Below are 20,114 nucleotides of genomic sequence, written 5' to 3' on the forward strand. Positions count from 1 at the left end.
GTTGTAGGAGTTTTGTATATATTTTGGATATTCATTCCTTTTCAGATATGTGATTTGCAAGCATATTATCCAATTCTCCAGTTGTCTTTTCACACTCTTGATAGTGTCATTTGATGCACAAAAGTTTTTTTAATTTTGCTGGGTGCGGTGGCTCACCCCTGCAATCCCAGCATTTTCGGAGGCTGAGGCAGGCGGATCACTAAGTCAGGAGATCGAGACCATCCTGGCTAACATGGTGAAACCCCGTCTCTACTAAAAATACAAAAAATTAGCCAGGCGTGGTGGTGGACACCTGTAGTCCCAGCTACTCGGGAGGCTGAGGCAGGAGAATGGTGTGAACCCAGGAGGCGGAGCTTGCAGTGAGCCAAGATCGCGCCACTGCACTCCAGCCTAGGCAACAGAGGGGAGACTCCATCTCAAAAAAAAAAAAAAAAAAAACGAGTGCAGTGGCTCACGCCTGTAATCCCAGCACTTTGGGAGGCTGAGGCGGGAGTTCAAAACTAGCCTGGCCAACATGGTGAAACCCCGTCTCTACTTAAAATACAAAAATTAGCTGGGTGTGGTGGCAGGTGCCTGTAATCCCAGCTGCTCAGGAGGCTGAGGCGGGAGAATCGCTTGAACCCAGGAGGTGGAAGTTGCAGTGAGCTGAGATCGTGCCATTGCACTCCAGCCTGGGCAATAGGAGCAAAACTCTGTCTCAAAAAAATAAATAAATAAAATAAAAAGCATTAATTTGGCCAGGCGCAGTGGCTCACGCCTGTAATCTCAGCACTTTGGGAGGCCAAGGCAGGCGGATCACGAGGTCAGGAGTTCAAGACCATCCTGACCAACATGATGAAACCCCATCTCTACTAAAAATACAAAAATTAGCTGGGCCTGGTGGTGTGTGCCTGTAATCCTAGCTACTCGGGATGCTGAGACAGGAGAATTGCTTGAACACAGGAGGCGGAGGTTGTAGGAGCCGAGATTGCGCCATTGCACTCCAGCCTGGGCAACAGAGTGAGACTCCATCTTAAAAAAAAAAAAAAAAAAAAAAAAGTTTTTTAATTTTGATGAAGACCAGTTTATCTATTTTTTTCTCTTGTTGCCTGTGCCTTTGGTATCATATCCAAGAAATCATTGTGAAATCCAGTGTCATGAAGATTGACCCTCATGCTGTCTTCTAAGAGATTTAGAGTTTTATCTTTTAAGTTAAAGTCTTTAATTGATTTCGAGTGAATTTTTACATAGGGTAAAAAAAAGGATTAAACTTCATTCTTTTGCATGTAGAGCTCCAGTTTTCTCAACATCATTTGTTGAAAAGATTGTCCTTTCCCCATTGAATGGTCTTGACATCACTTTGAAAATCATTTGACCATATATTATGTGAGGGCTTATTTCTGTGCTCTCTATTCTGTTCCATTGCTATATGAATGTTATTTTTATTTTATTTTTTTTTTAGACAGAATCTTGCTCTCTGTCATTCAGGCTGGAGTGCAGTGGTGCAGTTTCAGCTCACTGCAACCTTTCCCTCCAGGGTTCAAGCAATTCTTGTGCCTCAGCCCCCTGAGTAGCTGGGATTACAGGCGTGTGCCAGCACACCCAGCTACATTTTGTAGTTTTGGTAGAGACGAGGTTTCACCGTGTTTGCCAGGCTGGTCTCAAACTCCCGACCTCAGGTGATCCGCCCACCTCGGACTCACAAAGTGCTGGTATGCATCTGTTCTTATGCCAGAACTACACTGTTTTGACTATGTAGTTTTGTAGGAAGTTTTGAAATCAGGAAGTATGAGTCCTCTGGCTTTGTTCTTCTTTTCAAAGATTGCTTTGGCTATTTGGGGTCCTTTGATATTCCATATGAATTTTCAGATGGATTTTTCTGTTTCTGTATAAAACGTGATAGGGACTTTGGTAAGGGTCGCATTGCATCTGTAGATCATTTTGGGTAGAATTGTCATCTAAACATTGTCCCAATCCATGAACATGGATGTCTTTCTATAGGTGGGTTATTTAAAAAAAACAAAACTACTTATGTGAAAATGATACTTGCATATTAATAAAAAGTCAAATAATATAGTAATGTGCAAAGGAAGAAAGAACACATTACTGCAGATCTCACTACTCACTGATAACCACTGTTAAGTTTCTGGTGAACATCTTTCTGAGCACCTCTGTTACAATTTTATATAAATAGGATCCATTTGTCTCCCATTTAATATGTAATAGTTGTTTTTTGATGTCAACGACTAGATTTAAATTATGTTTGTCTCATCATTTACTTAAGCAAACTTATCCTGATAGGCATTTAATTTGTTGTCTGTGTACTGTGAGTAATTTTTATTAATATCATTGTATTAATGGCTATCCATAGCTATTGTGGACTAGTTTCTTCTCTGTCCTAGTAGACCTTTAAAAAGTTCAGAGAAAGCTGTAAATTTTGAATGCTTAATGTTTTTGCTTTTGAATAAAGAAAAGTACAAAGTTTTGACTGGGCGTGGTGGCTCACGCCTGTAATCCCAGCACTTTGGAAGGCCGAGGCGGGTGGATCACGAGGTCAGGAGATCAAGACCATCCTGGCTAACACGGTGAAACCCTGTCTCTACTAAAAATACAAAAAATTAGCCCGGCGTGGTGGCGGGTGCCTGTAGTCCCAGCTACTTGGGAGACTGAGGCAGGATAATGGCGTGAACCCGGGAGGCGGAGCTTGCAGTGAGCAGAAATCGTGCCATTGCACTCCAGCCTGGGCGACAGAGCGAGACTCCATCTCAAAAAAAAAAATAAATAAATAAATAGAAAAAAGAACAATACAAAGTTTTTCATCTAATCAGTTCCTGCATATCTGATGTACTGTAATGCACAAGTAATAGATCTTTGGTGTGATAATTTGTGACGCAATAAAGGGTAGAGAACCAGATACTTGTTTAGAGATTTGTTTATTCTCTAGTTCTTCTATAGCCCAGTGAATAAAAATAATGGTGCATCCAAATGAAATCAAATTTTATAAAACCATAGGAATGGGTATTCAGTTTATTCTCATTTTCCTACCTTTACAGGAAGAAGCCATGAATTTAATAACTAGAGAAACAATGTATGAATGGTGAGTACTATACTTTGAATTACTATTCTCATAATTTGTGTATTTAATTATATCTTTTATTTCAGATAGGCAAACTGCAGTTTTTATTTCTTTTGTAGGAAAATACAAACTGAGATACAGATAAGTCAATCTTGGGAAGAAGGCTTGAAACTGGTATGGTATTATAACTTCAGTTTTGTAGAAAATTTCAAATTTTTACTGACTTGCGGTGTTGGCATATCTAGTTTTGCTGTAATTTCTAGAAATCTAAGCTCTAGTTTGAAACAAAAATTGTATCTGTTGCATAAATAATTTTTGAGTGCTCTTTTTAATTTTTTTTTTTGTTTTGAGACAAGTTCTCACTATGCTGTCCAGGCTGGTCTTGAACTCCTGAGCTCAATGGATCCTCCTGCCTCAGCCTCCCAAAATGCTAGGATTACAGGCTTGAGCCATTGCACCTAGCCCTTGATTGCTCTTGAGAAATACTTCATGATTTACTCATAAAAATAGCTACCATTATTTGAAAGTGGAGTTCAAAGTAAACAGTTTTGTGACACAAAACCATAGCTGCTGTGGACCAGTTTCTTCTCTGTCCTAGCAGGCCAAAAAAAAGTTCAGTCGCACTAGTTAAAGTGCTTAGATAACAAAACAATAAAAGATTTCACTCCCTTCTCAATAATTTATGAACTATATATTAGAGACCACAGACAATAGACTTACTAGAAAAATATTGCATTTTTATGCCTGTGTATTAGTCCGTTCTCACGTTGCTATAACGAAATACCCGAGACTGTGTAATTTATAAAGGAAAGAGGTTTAATTGACTCACAGTTTTGCATGGCTGAGGAGGCCTCAGGAAATTTACGATTATGGCAGAAGGCACCTCTTCACAGGGTGGCAGGAGACAGAATGAGTGCCAGCAGGGGAAATTCCAGATGCTTATAAAGCCATCAGATCTCGTGAGAACTCACTCACTATCACGAGAACAGCACTGGGGAATTCACCCCCATGATTCAATTACCTCCTACCAGGTTCCTCCCACAACACGTGGGGATTATGGGGATTACAGTTCAAGATGAGATTTGAATGGGGACACAGCCACACCATATCAGCCTGTAACACATTCTCCCACTACCATTTTAATATAAAACCTTTAATTTAAACATACTTAGAATTTAGTTTCATCTCTTGTTAACATTTTTAAATGTCTGTGTGCACATTGTGGTTACCTAGTTGTGGTAGCTGAATGATATTTAGTGTTCTTTTCTATGGACATCCCAGATAGTGACAAAACAAGTACTGAGCTGAAATTTGAATAGGAGAGATTCTAACTAATGTCAATCTTCAGATTTGGGAGTTATTCGATACAGAAATGGATTGTCAACAGAAGCAATGGCATCTTATTTTCCTTTGAGCCCTGAGTACCTTACATGGGCAGTTATCCCTGATTTTGGAGTAGGTCTGGGAGAATGAGTAGATAATCTCTGGAGCCTGTCACTGTTCATGTTTTGGTGCTAATACAATGGATTGATACTGCTGGAGCCCTTTGGCCCAATTCTAATTACTTTAGGTACTGGCATGGATGAGTAAGAGAATCTGTAAGTGTGTTAGGAAGAGGAAGGGTACATGTAATACACACTTGGCTTGTTTTAGAAAGAAAAGGGCAGATTTTAAAATCCTGAATTATGAAGTACTGATTTTGTCTATGCAAAATCTAGAGACAGTTTCCATAAATGTAGTTATTCCTGCTGTCTCATTTGCATCTTAGTTCCAGTCAAAACCTTTTTGGTCCTTTCCTGGACGTAGCATTATAGTTTTCAATAACAAAGCACAGGTCGAAGCAAAGAGAAGAGCTTAAATTTAGGATTTGTGTTTATAGTATTGAGCACTCACATTCTAGGACTTTCTGGCATGCTGGGAAGCCCCTCAATCACCATATAGCTCTCATTCCCAAAAGAGAAAAGGGTACCTTTGCTTATTGAAGTGAATTTTGGGTTCCCTGATTGCTTTAGGATGGTGAGAGCTCTTTACCATGGTGCAGCCAGTGACTCAGTAGTAAGGACTCACTTCCCTGTGCAACAGGTATCTCAAGTATTTGGTTAATAAACAATTGGTGCTACAATTGTACACTGCTTTCTGCTTACACAGAATGACAATGGCTCACAGAAATCATCCTCTCTAAAGTGCATTGATTTAACACCAGTATCCTCAATGGCTTCTTCCATCAAGAAGACTGGGAAGGTAAGAAAGGAATACCTAAAAGTCTATGTCCCTTGAAATATTTAGGAAATATTTAGGAACATTAATGGTCACCAACAAAAATCTTTTGGGAGATATATTTTGTCACAGTACATCTGATTCTAACTAACAGTTTTCCCTCCTTTTTCATTTCTTCAAATATTACTTATATGTAATAAAATTCACCAACTTTAAAGTATAGGGTTAGATTAATTTTGGTAATTGTGTACAATCCTGTAGCCACAACCATAATCAAGATATCAAACAGTTCCCACCCTCAAAACAATTTCCTAATGATCTTTTGTACCCCAGTCTCCCTCCCCACCATCCCTGCCCCTCCCTAGGAAACCAATGATCTGCTTTCTGAGAAAAGTGGCAGTTTTAAAACCTCTGTTCCAATTTGATTTTAGCAGTGTTTCTCTCCATCATTACAAACTTGTGTGAGTTGCACTGGTTCTCCTTCAAGTCACATTCCCAGTCCTACGCAACAATACATCATGTAAGTTTATGTTGTATGAAAATACCAAATTGCTTATAAAACAAGAATTATAGAAACTTAAAAGAAAGAATAGCTCCAAGTTTTGTGCCAACCAAAGAAGTGACTTCTTTTTAGGGAAATTAAAATGTCATTGTTTCGGCCGGGCACGGTGGCTCATGCCTGTAATCCTAGCACTTTGGGAGGCCAAGGCGGGTGGATTACCTGAGGTCAGGAGTTCAAGACCAGCCTGAGCAACATGGAGAAACCCCGTCTCTACTAAAAATACAAAATTAGCCGGGCGTGGTGGCTCATGTCTGTAATCCCAGCTACTCGGGAGGCTGAGGCAGGAGAATTGCTTGAACCCAGGAGGCAGAGGTTTGCGGTGAGCCAAGATCACGCCATTGCACTCCAGCCTGGGCAACAAGAGCAAAACTCCATCTCAAAAAAAAACAAAAAAAAAAAAGTCACTGTTTCAGTTTATCATTTTGTATATTGAAAAAGTCAGGTGACTAAGAACATAAGAAGAATTTAGTAATTCCTTCACCCTGCTAATACATAATCTTTCTCTAACCAAGTTTGTTAATAAGGATCAGAGCTATCTTTAGAACTTTAAACAACTTCAACCGTGATTCTCACCTTCATTCAAGGCAAGTCCCAGCCAGGACTATAGGTTTTTGTAGACTCTAGGATTCAAAATCCTGAATCCTTGAGAATTAGAAGATAGTTTGCTCCTAAAGCATTCCTGTTTTTACCCATATGTAAAGAAAAGCAGTAAAATGGCTGGGCGTGGTGGCTCATACCTGTAATCCCAACATTTTGGGAGGCCTAGGTGGGTGGATCACCAAAGGTCAGGAGTTCGATACCAGCCTGGCCAACATGGTGAAACCCCGTCTCTACTAAAACAATACAAAATTAGCCGAGTGTGGTGGTGCATGCCTGTAATCCCAGCTACTTGGGAGGCTGAGGCAGGACAATCGCTTGAACCCAGGAGGCGGAGGCTGCAGTGAGCTGAGATTGCACCACTTCTCTCCAGCCTGGGTGATAAGAGCGAAACTCCATCTCAGGAAAAAAATAAAAATAAAAAACAAAGAAAAGCAGTAAAATGATGTAATGCCATGTCCTATACAGAGTCCCGTTTTTGTGTATGTCCTTAGATCTGTTATAATGAAATAGTCATGCTGATTTTGTTAAAAAATATTTCTTATAATGATCATGATGATTTTATTTTAGAAGAAGTCAAAATCCTACCAACATTATTAGACCAAGTATCCTTGGACCATTAAAAAGAAAAGGTACTTTTATCTACCAGCAGAAATAAATATAAGTTATTTTATAAAATATCTAAAATAAAATGTTATACAAAAATTTATTTTTAAAGGCTTTATTTATTTAAAATATATTTAATAAGCTATTAGAGGCCTTTCATTTTATGCAACTAGAAATATGTATAAGGATATTTTGAAAACTCTAAAATGCTACATAAATGTGAAGTGAGAAATTTAATTCCAATTTAGTTGGCTATTATGATTTTCAATATAATTCACCAAGCTAGCTATCTTCATTACTTTCTAAAACAAGGTAGAGAATAAATGAAAGAATGAACAAATAGAGTGAGTCAGTCATCAAGTATTTTGCTGAATGTCAACCCCTGCCTCACTGCCACACACACACACATTGCTATCATATGAATAAGTTGACACAAATTAGATCCACTTACAACACTAAAAATATATATGAAGGTGTATGTTCTTTGGTGTTTAGTTTCTTTATGGGAGTTATTTTTGGTTAAATATATTTAAAGTGACCCACCTACTCAGTAATAAAAGGGCAGTGGAAAGAACAGAAGGGTTTTTTAAAAACTCCTACGATCCTGGATCCCACTTCTCAATGGTACCTCACTAAATTATGCTCTTCTTCCTTTTTTTTCTTTTTTTTTTTTTCTTGAGACAGAGTCTTGCTCTGTCACCTGGGCTAAAGTGCAGTGGCACAGTGTTGGCTCACTGCAACCTCATCCTCCCGAGTTCAAGCAATTCACCTGCCTCAGCCTCACCAGTAGCTGGGATTACAGGTGCCTGCCACCATACCCGGCTATTTTTTTTTTTTTTGTATTTTTAGTAGAGACAAGGTTTCACCATGTTGGCCAGGCTAGTCTCGAACTCCTGACCTCAGGTGATCTGCCCACCTCGGCCTGCCAAAGTGCTGGGATTACAAGCATAAGCCTGTATATTTAGTACAATGTTTAACTACCATGGGGAGGGGAAATGGTTTTGTGAAAAATCTATTAAGAAAGAGGAGTAAGAAGAATAAGAATAGGAAAGAAACTGAAATATGCTTTAATGTTCTTTGTGTATTTTGGATTAATTAATGGCAGTCTTCCTAACAACACAACATAACTAACTCAGCATGTACTTTTTGTATTCTAAGATCAAGGGCTAGATAAATTCTGGAAAACACTCTTTTCCAAAGTAAGCACATTGTTTTATGAAGATGCTTCAGTTACTAAGCTTAGGGGTCTTTTACCTGTGCTGTGAAATTTGGGCTAGTGTTGAAAAAGTATTCAAATATATCAGGAGTTTAAGAGCTGTTAGAAGTCGAGGGTCAATTGAGTATTTAAAATAAAGTACGCTTAAATTGAGGAATGTTTTACCAGATTAAAATAGTTCTCCTTTTGAGACATGTATACATAAATATGTTATCACATGAAAAGCATCTGGAGTTTTCTTAGAATTTATGATTTAAAAATGATTTTTATAGATCAATTTTGACATAAAAGATGTGGTTTCTGCCCAGTGTCTTCGGAGATGTGACCTGTCTCACACTTGGTTTTCAGCTGCTCTGAAAGAGGACTGCCTTATTTCTTTGAGGTATCCCTGACGGAACTCCAAAGCGAATTCTGTATATACCACCTAGTCCATATTTTAAGTCATACCCCACCCTCCAAAGCATGCCCTATACAAATGTGCTGAAAATTCATTTGGCCATTTTTGGCCAGATACAATAACAGATAAACAGAAATTGAAATTTATTCATATATTTTGGAATATGCATATTCATTTGGGAAACAACAAACTATATCCTATTTGGACCCCATTAATACAAATGAAATGTAGGAGAAAGATAGCATAAAAATAAAAGAGGTCCTGAGGCAGGGGGCGGGGGAACTAAAAAGAATGAGGATTCTGTGAAGTGAGATCAAGATTAGCATCTCCAAAGCATATGAAGTCATATTTTATGGTGAGAAGCAGCAGTTACTTCCATCAGGAATAAGCGAGAACATGGGCCGGGCGCAGTGGCTTATGCCTGTAATCCCAGCACTTTGGGAGGCTGAGGCGGGAGGATGACTTGAGGTCAGGAATTCAAGACCAGCCTGGCCAACATGACAAAACCCTGTGTCTACTAAAAATACAAAAATTAGCCGAGGGTGGTGGTGCGTGCCTGTAATCCCAGCTACTCAGGAGACTGAGGCAGGAGAATCGCCTGAATCCAGGAGGCAGAGGTTGCAGTGAGCCGAGATCACACCACTGCACTCCAGCCTGGACAACAGAGTAAGACTCTGTCTGAGAAAAAAAAAGGAATAAGCGAGAGTAAATAAGCCTTCATATCGGAATACTGCAGAAATTGGGCAGCTATAAATATCGTTTGACAAGTAATGCTGGTTTTAGCAAAGAAAGACCTAATTTTCTTTTACGAGGAATTTGTTTTGATTTGTCATGTTTTCAATGTTAAACCAAAAAGGAGAGCTGAGTAGTTTTTCTATAGTGACATAAGTGTAATCTGGCAAGGCACAGGACACCAGACTTCTTTTAAACTTTATGAGCCATAATTACACTTCTGTGGAAGGTCTATGCAATATCTTAATGGTGACCTTAGTGTTTTATCATTCCAATAGAAGTTATGGGCTTAAATGTCAGTTTTGCTCAGGTCCAGAAATGGTTATCATATGAATGTGAAACACTGTGCAGATTTTAGCATTTACTTCAAGGCAAAGATTACAGAAATGCAGTTTTTTTTTTTTTTGTTTTTTTTTTTTGAGACGGAGTCTTGTTCAGTCGCCCAGGCTGGAGTGCAGTGGCGCGATCTCGGCTCACTGCAAGCTCCGCCTCCCGGGTTCTCACCATTCTCCTGCCTCAGCCTCCCAAGTAGCTGGGACTACAGGCGCCCGCCACTATACCCGGCTAGTTTTTTTTTGTATTTTTAGTAGAGACGGGGTTTCACTGTGTTAGCCAGAATGGTCTCGATCACCTGACCTCGTGATCCGCCCGTCTCGGCCTCCCAAAGTGCTGGGATTACAGGCTTGAGCCACCGCGCCCGGCCAGAAATGCAGTTTTTTGTTGTTGTTTTTTTTTTGTGTTTTTTTTTTTTGTTTTACGATTAGATGTTCTACCTTAGTCTCTAAAGATACACTTATTTTGTTCCTTGTGTGCTATAAAAGAACTTATCTATTTACTTCATTGTGTACATTTAGCAAAATAAAGATAGCAACAATCTAAAGTTTTAAAATAAGGAATAACATTAAACTCATTAAACAGCCTTACTACATAGCTATATCAGATCATCTTGCAGGGCCGGGCACAGTGGCTCACGCCTGTAATCCCAGCATTTTGGGAGGCTGAGGTGGGTGGATCACTTGAGGCCAGGAATTTGAGACCAGCCTGCCAACATGGTGAAACCCCATATCTACTAAAAATATAAAAATTAGCTGGGCATGGTGGTTTGCGCCTGTAATCCCAGCTGTTCTGGAGGCGGAGGCACAAGAATCACTGGAACCTGGGAGGCGGAGGTTGAAGTGAGCCCAGATCGTGCCACTGCACTTCAGCCTGGGTGACAGAGCGACTTCTTCTCAAAATAATAATAATAATAATAATTAATAATATCATCTTATAGAATTTAGTTAATAATATAATAAAATTATAATCACTGAAAACAAAAAGTAAATCTAAAAATATTATATACAGTACAAACCCAATTTTATTTAAAAAACAATCGTGTATACAACGTATTCAAAAATTACTAAAGAATGGTTATGTCTGAACAATGGTTACTTAAAATTGTTTTCTTTGTGCTTTTCTGTATTTTATAAATTAATTGCAGTGAATAACTATTACTTTTGCAATTAAAATCATAATAAACATGTTAAATACAACATAATCTACCTTTATCTACTATATTGTCATAGGTGAAATGGCATTTCAATATCAACCAAAAAGGATTTTCCAAGGCACAACCAACATACTTTCTTCTGATACTTCCCAACTGTCAGAAAATAATGGGTGGTAAGTACTAACATGAGATTTTAAACATTCATTGACCATTTTTACTTGTTTTTTAAGTCTACTTTGGCTATTGTATGTATTCAGAAGTATGGTATATTATTAACTATTCTTAGAAGTTTTAAAACTAATATTCCAGGCCAGGCGCAGTGGCTCACGCCTGTAATCCCAGCACTTTGGGAGGCCAAGGCGGGTGGATCATGAGGTCAGGAGATCGAGACTATCCTGGCCAACATGGTAAAACCCCGTCTCTACTAAAAAATACAAAAATTAGCTGGGCGTGGTGGTGTGTGCCTGTAATCCCAGCTACTCGGGAGGCTGAGGCAGGAGAATCGCTTGAACCAGGGAGGCAGAGGTTGCAGTGAACGGAGATTGCGCCACTGCACTCTAGCCTGGCAACAAAGTGAGACTCTGTCTTGAAAAACAAACAAACAAACAAACAAAACTAATATTCCAAATGGATGCTATAAACTTGAGTTATTTTATTTTCTTTTTTTCTTTTTCTGAGACAGGGTCTCACTCTGTCACCCAAGCTGGGAGTGCAGTGGCACAATCTTGGCTCACTGCAACCTCCCCCTCCCAGGCTCAAGCAGTCCTCCCACCTCAGCCTCCTGAATAGCTGGGACCACAGGTGTGCACCACCATGCCTAGCTAATTTTTGTATTTTTTATAGAGATAGGGTTTTTCCATGTTGCCCAGGCTGGTCTCAAGCTCCTGAACTCAAGCAATCCACCTGCCTTGACCTCCTAAAGCGCTGGGATTACAGGTGTGAGTCACGTCACCTGGCGGAGTGTTTTTCTTATGAGATGTATGTGATACTAATATATGGTGGATACATTTTTAGAAGTGAGATTTTGGCATTAGATGAAGAGATACTAGAGAAATACATAAAAATGCATCATTGGAAAAAGTCATCTGCCTGTCTTTTCTTCCTTGGATTTTTGTCTACCTTGTTGGGTTGAGAGTATTATTGAAAAGCATGCCTAAGAAAGCATGTTTTAGTGATAAAAACAGGAAATACCAGAATGGATTTCTTTTTCTTTACTTTTTTTTTTTTTTTAGACGGAGTCTCGCTCTGTCTCCTAGGCTGGAGTGCAGTGGTGCCATCTCAGTTTACTGCAACCTCCACCTCCTGGGTTCAAGCGATTCTCCTGCCTTAGCCTCCTGAGTAGCTGGGACTACAGGTGTGTGCCACCACACCTAGGTAATTTTTGTATTTTTAGTAGAGACCGGGTTTCACCCTATTGGTCAGGACAGTCTTGAACTCCTGATCTTGTGATCCACCTGCCTTGCCCTCCCAAAGTGCTTGGATTACAGGCATGAGCCACCGCACCTGGCCATGGATTTCCATTTATTGTTACTGGTGGTTTCATTGTATGACTCTTACAGAACTTTGCCTGTGACAAGTGCCAGTTGTTAGTCATGTATTTTGCACTCATGTGTAGAAAAAGCAGAGTATGCAGACAGATCTCTTGAGTTCTGCTATCAACGAGTGGCATTTTCTTCTAGTCTATTTCCAGCTACTTTTGATGGAAACAACAGCAATGCTGGGTCTTTTGGTAATTCATCAACTGAAATCGGCACTGTCACAAACTCTCCTTTGTCACCTTCTGATACTGGTTCTCATTTGTTCTAGTAGTTGAACTTTCAACTAAATGGTTCACCCATCCCAAGACTTTCTCACCAATGGAGAAACACACACATCAAGCAAACCAAGTCAGAGCAATGAGAATTGTACTTTATAATTTAAACTATCTCCTATTTATCTTTTTTCCTCAATTTCCTAAAATTCTATTTATCTACAGAACTTGTGTGTACAATTTTTGTGTATGTCCTTAAATTCAATGTAATAATATTTTCAAAGATGTTTTCCAAATAAGAACTACATTGAAGATACAAGCATAAATTGTTATGCTGCTATTGTCTAGAAAATGCTGTACCTTGACTTTTTAAAATAATCTTATGAAACATAATTCTGATAAAATATAATTGTTCAATTAACAAAGTAAAATGATGTTTGACAGTTATGTACTTAATGGTCCATGCTAGTCTTTAAAGCTATTTTCAGTAACTACTAGCTTCCACTTGGTAAAGAAAAGTCACATATCAAAGGCAATTTTTATGACTGAGTTGTACCATACTGATCCAAGGATTGCTTATTTTGCACATGAATCCTTAGATATTCAATTTTTTGGGAAGCAGTAGGTAGAAGAGCAAGATGAATTAAAGTTAACTGAATAGAAAGAAAATAATATGTAATTGAGGCTTCACTCAATTTGTACTCAACCCGATTAACCCTGACTAATTTCGTATTCTAATTAAGTGTGGAAAAATGTTGACAAATTGTAGTCTTTTACATTTTTATCATTTACGTTTTATTCATCATCATGACTACTGGTTTGATTAAACACAGGCTTAATATGTTAGGGCTTTTCTGCCAAAATCGTGCTTTCAGTTGTCCCCTAAGGGCTGTAAATGTTTGTTTAAACCCTGATTTTCATTTGAAAGTCTTAAGGGTTGTTTTTTTCTTTTTTTAAATAGGAAAAATTGTGTGTTAAAAATTTTAAATTAATGTGCTGTAAGTAATTGGAGGTAGTATTAGCATTTTGAAAAACAGAAACATATTCTCGAGAAATGAAGCTGAGAATGGTTTAAATTGCCTCAGCTAATAAGACAGGAACAATTATCTAAAATACATATAAAAGACTTTTTTTTCTTTTTGTCAGAAAGAATCAGAATGATAGAAATCTGATGTGGGTATGCTGCCATATGGGAAAAAGACTGTGGCACTAACAATTTTTTGACACTGACCCTGATGGAACTAATCAGAATTGATACATAAGTGGGAGAAGATTCTATTCAATTATGAATAGATGAAACCAACTATTTATAAAATGACTAGGATCATGATGGTCTCTTGAAACTGGGACAGGATTCTATAAATTGGCTAAGAACAAGAAAACTATAAATATTGCCTTTGTTACTTGCTTCTTTACTTGCCAGCTATTTAGTGGACCAGTTATGAGAGGGGCCCCTCATGGAATGAGGTGTGGTGTGGTTGCAGTGATGTTTCTTGCTGAAACTGTAGATCATTGACAGACAAAGGTTCACATGTACTACTGGCACCTTAGCCAAAGAGAATTTCACAGAATGTTCAAGCACAAGAACTAAGGATGCAGAAAGTAACTAATGGGGATAAGACTACCACTCAGTTGTATGAGGAACTTTTATCAGCAAATCTCGGTAATCTTGACTATCTCAATATACTTTTCTCAACTCAGACAATTCCTTTCCCTCTATTCAGTTACTTTTTTTGAGACGGAGTCTCGCTCTATTGCCCAGGCTGGAGTGCAGTGGCATGATCTCGGCTCACTGCAACCTCCGCCTGCCAGGTTCAAGCAATTGTCCTGCCTCAACCTCTGGAGTAGCTGGGATTACAGGCACATGCCACCATGCCCGGCTAATTTTTGTATTTGTAGTAGAGATGGGGTTTCACCATGTTGCCCAGGCTGGTCTTGAACTCCCGGCCTCAGGTGATCCACCCACCTTGGCCTCCCAAAGTGCTGAGATTACAGGCATGAGCCACCCAACTCAGCCCTGTTCAGTTAGTTTGTATTGATTTAGCTGTACACTAGGATGCCACAACTCACTATAATATGCTCAGACTCAAGGATTCCATAGTTGGTTCTTCATTCTGTTGGCTTTTGAGCTTGTGTATTGAGATGATCCATTTCTAAAACGATTTTCCACTTATTGTTGATTTTTAGACCAAAATGATTGTAACTTTTCCTTGCTATTCTGTGTTTGATTTTTTTTTTTTTTTTTTTTTTGAGACGGAGTCTCGCTGTGTCTCCCAGGCTGGAGTGCAGTGGCGTGATCTCGGCTCACTGCAAGCTCCGCCTCCCGGGTTCACGCCATTCTCCCGCCTCAGCCTCCCAAGTAGCTGAGACTACAGGCGCCCGCCACCACGCCCGGCTAGTTTTTTGTATTTTTAGTAGAGACGGGGTTTCACCATGTTAGCCAGGATAGTCTCGATCTCCTGACCTCGTGATCCACCCGCCTCAGCCTCCCAAAGTGCTGGGATTACAGGCTTGAGCCACCGCGCCCGGCCTGATTTTTTAAAATTATGGTGAGGCGGCCAGGCACAGTGGCTTACGCCTGTAATCCCAGCACTTTGGGAGGCCGAAGTGGGTGGGTCACCTGATTTCAGGAGTTCAAGACCAGCCTGGGCAACATGGCAAAACCCCATCTCTACTAAAAATACAAGATACTAGCTGAGCGTGGTGGCAGACACCTGTAATCCCAGCTACTCAGGAGGCTTAGGCAGGAGAATCGCTGGAACCCGGGAGGCAGAGGTTGCAGTGAGCTGAGATCACGCCACTGCACTCTAGCCTGGGCGACAGAGTGAGACTCTGCTCAAAGAAAAAAAATTATGGTAAGGCTATATTTTGTCTTTCTAAACATGCCAAAGAATTATCATATCAGTTTTCTATAGTGAAGGACATATATTAGTTTCCCAGCGCTGCCATAACAAAACATCACAAACTGAGTGGCTTAAACAATGGAGATTTATTGTTTCACAGTTCTGGAGGCTACCAACCTAAGATCAAGGAGTCAGCTGGGTTGGTTGCCTCTCGAAGCTCTGAGGGAGAATCTGTTCCATGCCTCTCTCCTTGCTTTTGGTGATTGCTGGCAATCCTTGGCTTACAGATACATCACTCCAATCTCTGCCTCAAAGAGAATCACAGGATTCTCTCTGTGTCCTGTGTCGTCATATGGCCTTCTTATAAAGACAACCAGTCGTTGGATTTAAGGCCCACCCTAATCCAATATGACCTCATCTTAATTCCATTATATCTGCAAAGACCCTGTTTCCAGATAAGGTCAAATTCACAGGTCCTGGGGATTAGAATTTCAAGATATTTTTTTGAGGACACAATTTAACACACAATGGTATAATTTTAGAATTTTGATTTTGCTTGTTTCATCTTTCCTAAATTAGTTTTTTAAAATTGTCTCTCCTATAACTCATCTTAAAAATGTGAGAACAAGAGGTGACTATAAAGCATCATTATTAAGCCTTAAATATGTGTTCAATAAAGTATTTGTATTTTACTTACAATCTTATAAAAGAGCAGTGCTCCAAATTTACCCTAATGATTCACTGATATTCAACATGAAAACTCACTGTAGTAATGAGTTGGGTTCTCAGATCGGGAAAAAATATATATGGTTTGTAAAATTTATAATTACCAAATCAACCAATAACATTTACAATTTTAAGTATATTCAATAAATATCTAATGAATACTTTCTATGTACAGGAAACTGTACTAAAACTTTTATGATATATGAGGATGAGTGAGATACCTTATCTGTCTTCAAGCAGGATAACTAAATACAAAAATAATGATACAAGACAGTCTATGATAACATGACTATAGATACACATAAGAAAAGACACTTTTACTGTAAAAATAGGATATAAAGCTAATACTGAGATAATGTAATCTTAGTATTCAGGGATTTTAGAAGTCTTTGAATCTACCTCTCAATGCAGAAATCCTTTTAAGAATTCCAGACAGATGGCCGGCCGCGGTGGCTCACGCCTGTAATCCCAGCACTTTGGGAGGCCGAGGCGGGTGGATCACAAGGTCAGGAGATCGAGACTATCCTGGCCAACATGGTGAAACCCTGTCTCTACTAAAACTACAAAAATTAGCTAGGTGTGGTGGCACATGCCTATAATCCCAGCTACTCAGAAGGCTGAGGCAGGAGGATTGCTTGAACCAGGGAGTCAGGGGTTGCGGTAAGCCATGATCATGCCAGTACACTCCAGCCTGGCAACAGAGTGAGACTCCATTTCAAAATAATAATAATAATAATAATTCCAGACAGATTATTTTTTAGCCTTAGTTTGAAATCTTGTAGGAATGAATGGACTCTGTCACAAGACAGTTCATTGTATTGTTGGACAGCTCTCATATTTAGAAATCTCTTACATTAAAAGGGGGGATGAGTGTAGAGTTTGTATTTAGGTGGCCTGTTTCATTGGCTCTTTAGAATTGAGACAAATCAAATGAGCTATTAAAAGCACATGAGTTAAGGTTCTAATTCTGCATTAATCTTTGTCCCTGCTCCTTGAATTATTAGTACTCCCACTACAGGATATATTTAATCTCATCTCCTAAATGAATTTTTAAAATTCACCTAGAAACAACGATATATAAATATCCAAGATGAAAATGCATGTATGATACTTTAGGTATCTATGGGGAAAACTAATTACAATTTGCCTGAAGTGTTTTTAAATATTTTAGATCTTAAAAGTTGAGCTTGAAAAATCTATCTTATAGGTAGACTTCACTGTCAGATAGTTAAAATTGTGCATTTAGAAAAGGTCAGGGAACCATAAGTACCCCAGCAAATACTTTGTTTTTCTGAAATTCCATAATGTCTCGCAGATTTCTTACAATGTAGTTCTTAACCCGAGGGTAAACAAGATTGATTTCCACAAGTGTCTATAACGTATAGGTGGAGAGAATCATACGTCATATAGGAATCTTGGAAACTTGCTCAACCCCCTTACTAAAGGGAGACCTGATGACCATGGTCTCTCAGAAGAAATGCATTAAATGAATGCAGTCATTAACTAAATCCTATAAGTTGACCAACAGCTACATATGTGCAATTGGAGATTTCTGTGGCTTTACTGACAGCAAAGTAAATCAGTAACATAAATGCTCATGTCAGCCTTTTGGGAGAGTGACCAAAGTACATTCTTAGTAAGTATAGGAGTCAGGAGATCTGACTTGTAGCTCCAGTTCTGCCACTAGCTATGTGGGTCTTTGGGCAGGTCACTTCACCACTCTGGGCTTCAGGAATCCAATATGTAAAACAGATCAGACTAGTTATTTATAAGGTCCCTTCTGCCTCTTAAAATTTTATGGATTCTGTGAAAACATGTGCCTTCATCTTTGCTAGTATGACAGTAAAAGTCATGGTGGCATTTAAAATATTTAAGAAATTAGAGAGCTTTATACCTAATATTTTTATTCTTTCTGGCAACAAGAAACTCATTTTACTCAGCTTCATCAATAGTTTCCTCTCTTTCTGAATTATGCATGATTTATGATGAAATGTGGAAAGCTAATTTCCCCCTGGTTTCTTGTTTTGTGTGAATAAATGATCCTCTCAGGATTTCCATATTAATAACAAGTTCCTACTGACACAGCACTCACCATAAAATTTTCATTGTACTGTAACAACAACTTGAGACAAAACAAAGATATACTTGGTATGTTTGTTTCAGAGAAGCAAGAGAGACATGGCCAAAAGCTACATCAAGTATAAAAATACCATCCCGATACAAATTCAGAAGTGCTCAACTCACACTACAAAGCACACTATCAGTAAAAGAACTTTTTCTTTTTCCTTGATAATTATTATATGGCAATAAGAAAAGCCTTCTGATGTTAAGTTGGTACGTTAAGTTGGTTTATTTCTTGGCATGGCTCTTGTGCTTGGTAACTCTGCAATGAACACCAACAAAAAAGGACAAACTTGAAAGTTGCAAGTAGCTTGCTTGTGACTTTGTTCTGAGAAAGGAAATACTTTAAAATTACATTATCCAGCAGAGGAACCTAATTATACTTTCCATTTCTAGTCTCCCTCCTCTAAGAGGAAGGGTTTAAGTTTGTTTCCTTAACTTGACGTATATTAAACTCTAAGAGTGGGGTCTTTGGAAAGGATGGTACTGAGGCCAGCATGGCAGGGCTGTGAAGGAAGAAGGAAGTTCAGCTAAAACTCCAACTTTTTTTTTTTTTTTTTTTTTTGACAGAGTCTAGCTGTGTCACCCAGGCTGGAGTGCAGTGGTGTTGTTTTGGCTTACTGCACCCTCCACCTCCCAGTTCAAGTGATTCTTGTGCTTCAGTCTTCTGAGTAGCTGGGACTACAGACGCATGCCACCATGCCTAGCTCATTTATTCTTTTGTATTTTTAGTAGAGACAGGGTTTCTTCATGTTAGCCAGGCTGGTTTCAAACTCCTGGCCTCATGCGATCTGCCTGCCTTGGCCTCCCAAAGTGCTGGAATTACAGGCTGGAGCCACCACACCTGGACCCTTCAACTTGATTTGGAATACGCCCATGCCACACTGATTAGCAGAAATTTTTTTTTTTTTTTTTTTTTTTTTTTTTTTTTTTTTTGAGACGGAGTCTTGCTCTGCCGCCCAGGCTGGGGTGCAGTGGCCGGATCTCAGCTCACTGCAAGCTCCGCCTCCCAGGTTTACGCCATTCTCCTGCCTCAGCCTCCCGAGTAGCTGGGACTACAGGCGCCCGCCACCTCACCCGGCTACTTTTTTTTTTGTATTTAGTAGAGACGGGGTTTCACCGTGTTAGCCAGGATGGTCTCGATCTCCTGACCTCGTGATCCGCCCGTCTCGGCCTCCCAAAGTGCTGGGATTACAGGCTTGAGCCACCGCGCCCGGCCCAGAAATTTTTAAAATTTTAAATAATATACAAGGTTGTTGAGAGTGGGGAAAGTGGTGTTTGAATTTACTGTGGTGGAGTCCTATTGTCCTTTAATGAGGAAGTGTGGTAGTGTGTATCAAAAGCCTTCAAAAAGTGCATCTCTTTGGGGATAGCAATTATAGGAATTTTTCTTAGAGAAAAATACAGGACAGGTTGAAAAAGATATTGTAATGTTATTTGTAAGTGGGAAAAAATCAATTATGAAAAAACTTGCTGTCTTCAACAAGTGGTGCTGGGGCAACTGAGTTGCCACGTGTCAAACAATGAAGTTGGGCCATGAGAAGGAATGAAGTCCTGACACATGCTGCAACATGCATGAATCACGAAACATTAGCCTAAGTAAAATAAGTCTGACACACAAACAGGATAAATATTATTTCACTTATATGAAATATTTAGAATAGACAAATTCATAAGGACAGAAAATAGATTACGGGTTACTAGGGACTAGAGGGAGGGAGGAATGGGGATTTATTAACAGGTACAGAGTTTCTGTTTGGGGTGATTTTAAAAAAAAGGTTTGGGCCGGGTGCGGTGGCTCAC

General features: G+C 39.2%; 1 protein-coding gene across 10 annotated transcripts in view; it reads left to right on the forward strand.

The window, feature by feature from the left end:
• Positions 1-20,114, forward strand: part of PABIR3 (PABIR family member 3) — a 118,140-nt gene that overhangs the window by 46,970 nt on the left and 51,056 nt on the right. For 4 of the 10 annotated variants that reach the window (XR_013413049.1, XM_077989295.1, XM_077989296.1 and 1 more), the window contains 4 exons: positions 3,033-3,076; positions 3,175-3,229; positions 5,204-5,296; positions 10,948-11,044. Coding sequence is in view for 7 of the 10 variants with exons in the window: in XM_077989295.1 (XP_077845421.1) it covers positions 3,033-3,076; positions 3,175-3,229; positions 5,204-5,296; positions 10,948-11,044 (289 nt within the window). In the remaining 3 variants the exon portion in view is untranslated. Of the gene's footprint in view, positions 1-3,032; positions 3,077-3,174; positions 3,230-5,203; positions 5,297-5,703; positions 5,793-7,001; positions 7,064-10,947; positions 11,045-12,550; positions 13,325-18,881; positions 19,203-19,533; positions 20,073-20,114 lie in introns of those variants that run through there. The other 6 variants (XR_013413048.1, XM_077989292.1, XM_077989293.1 and 3 more) reach the window with 6 other exon arrangements.

Source organism: Macaca mulatta, chromosome X (assembly GCF_049350105.2).
Source record: "Macaca mulatta isolate MMU2019108-1 chromosome X, T2T-MMU8v2.0, whole genome shotgun sequence".
Lineage (NCBI taxonomy): Eukaryota > Metazoa > Chordata > Mammalia > Primates > Cercopithecidae > Macaca > Macaca mulatta.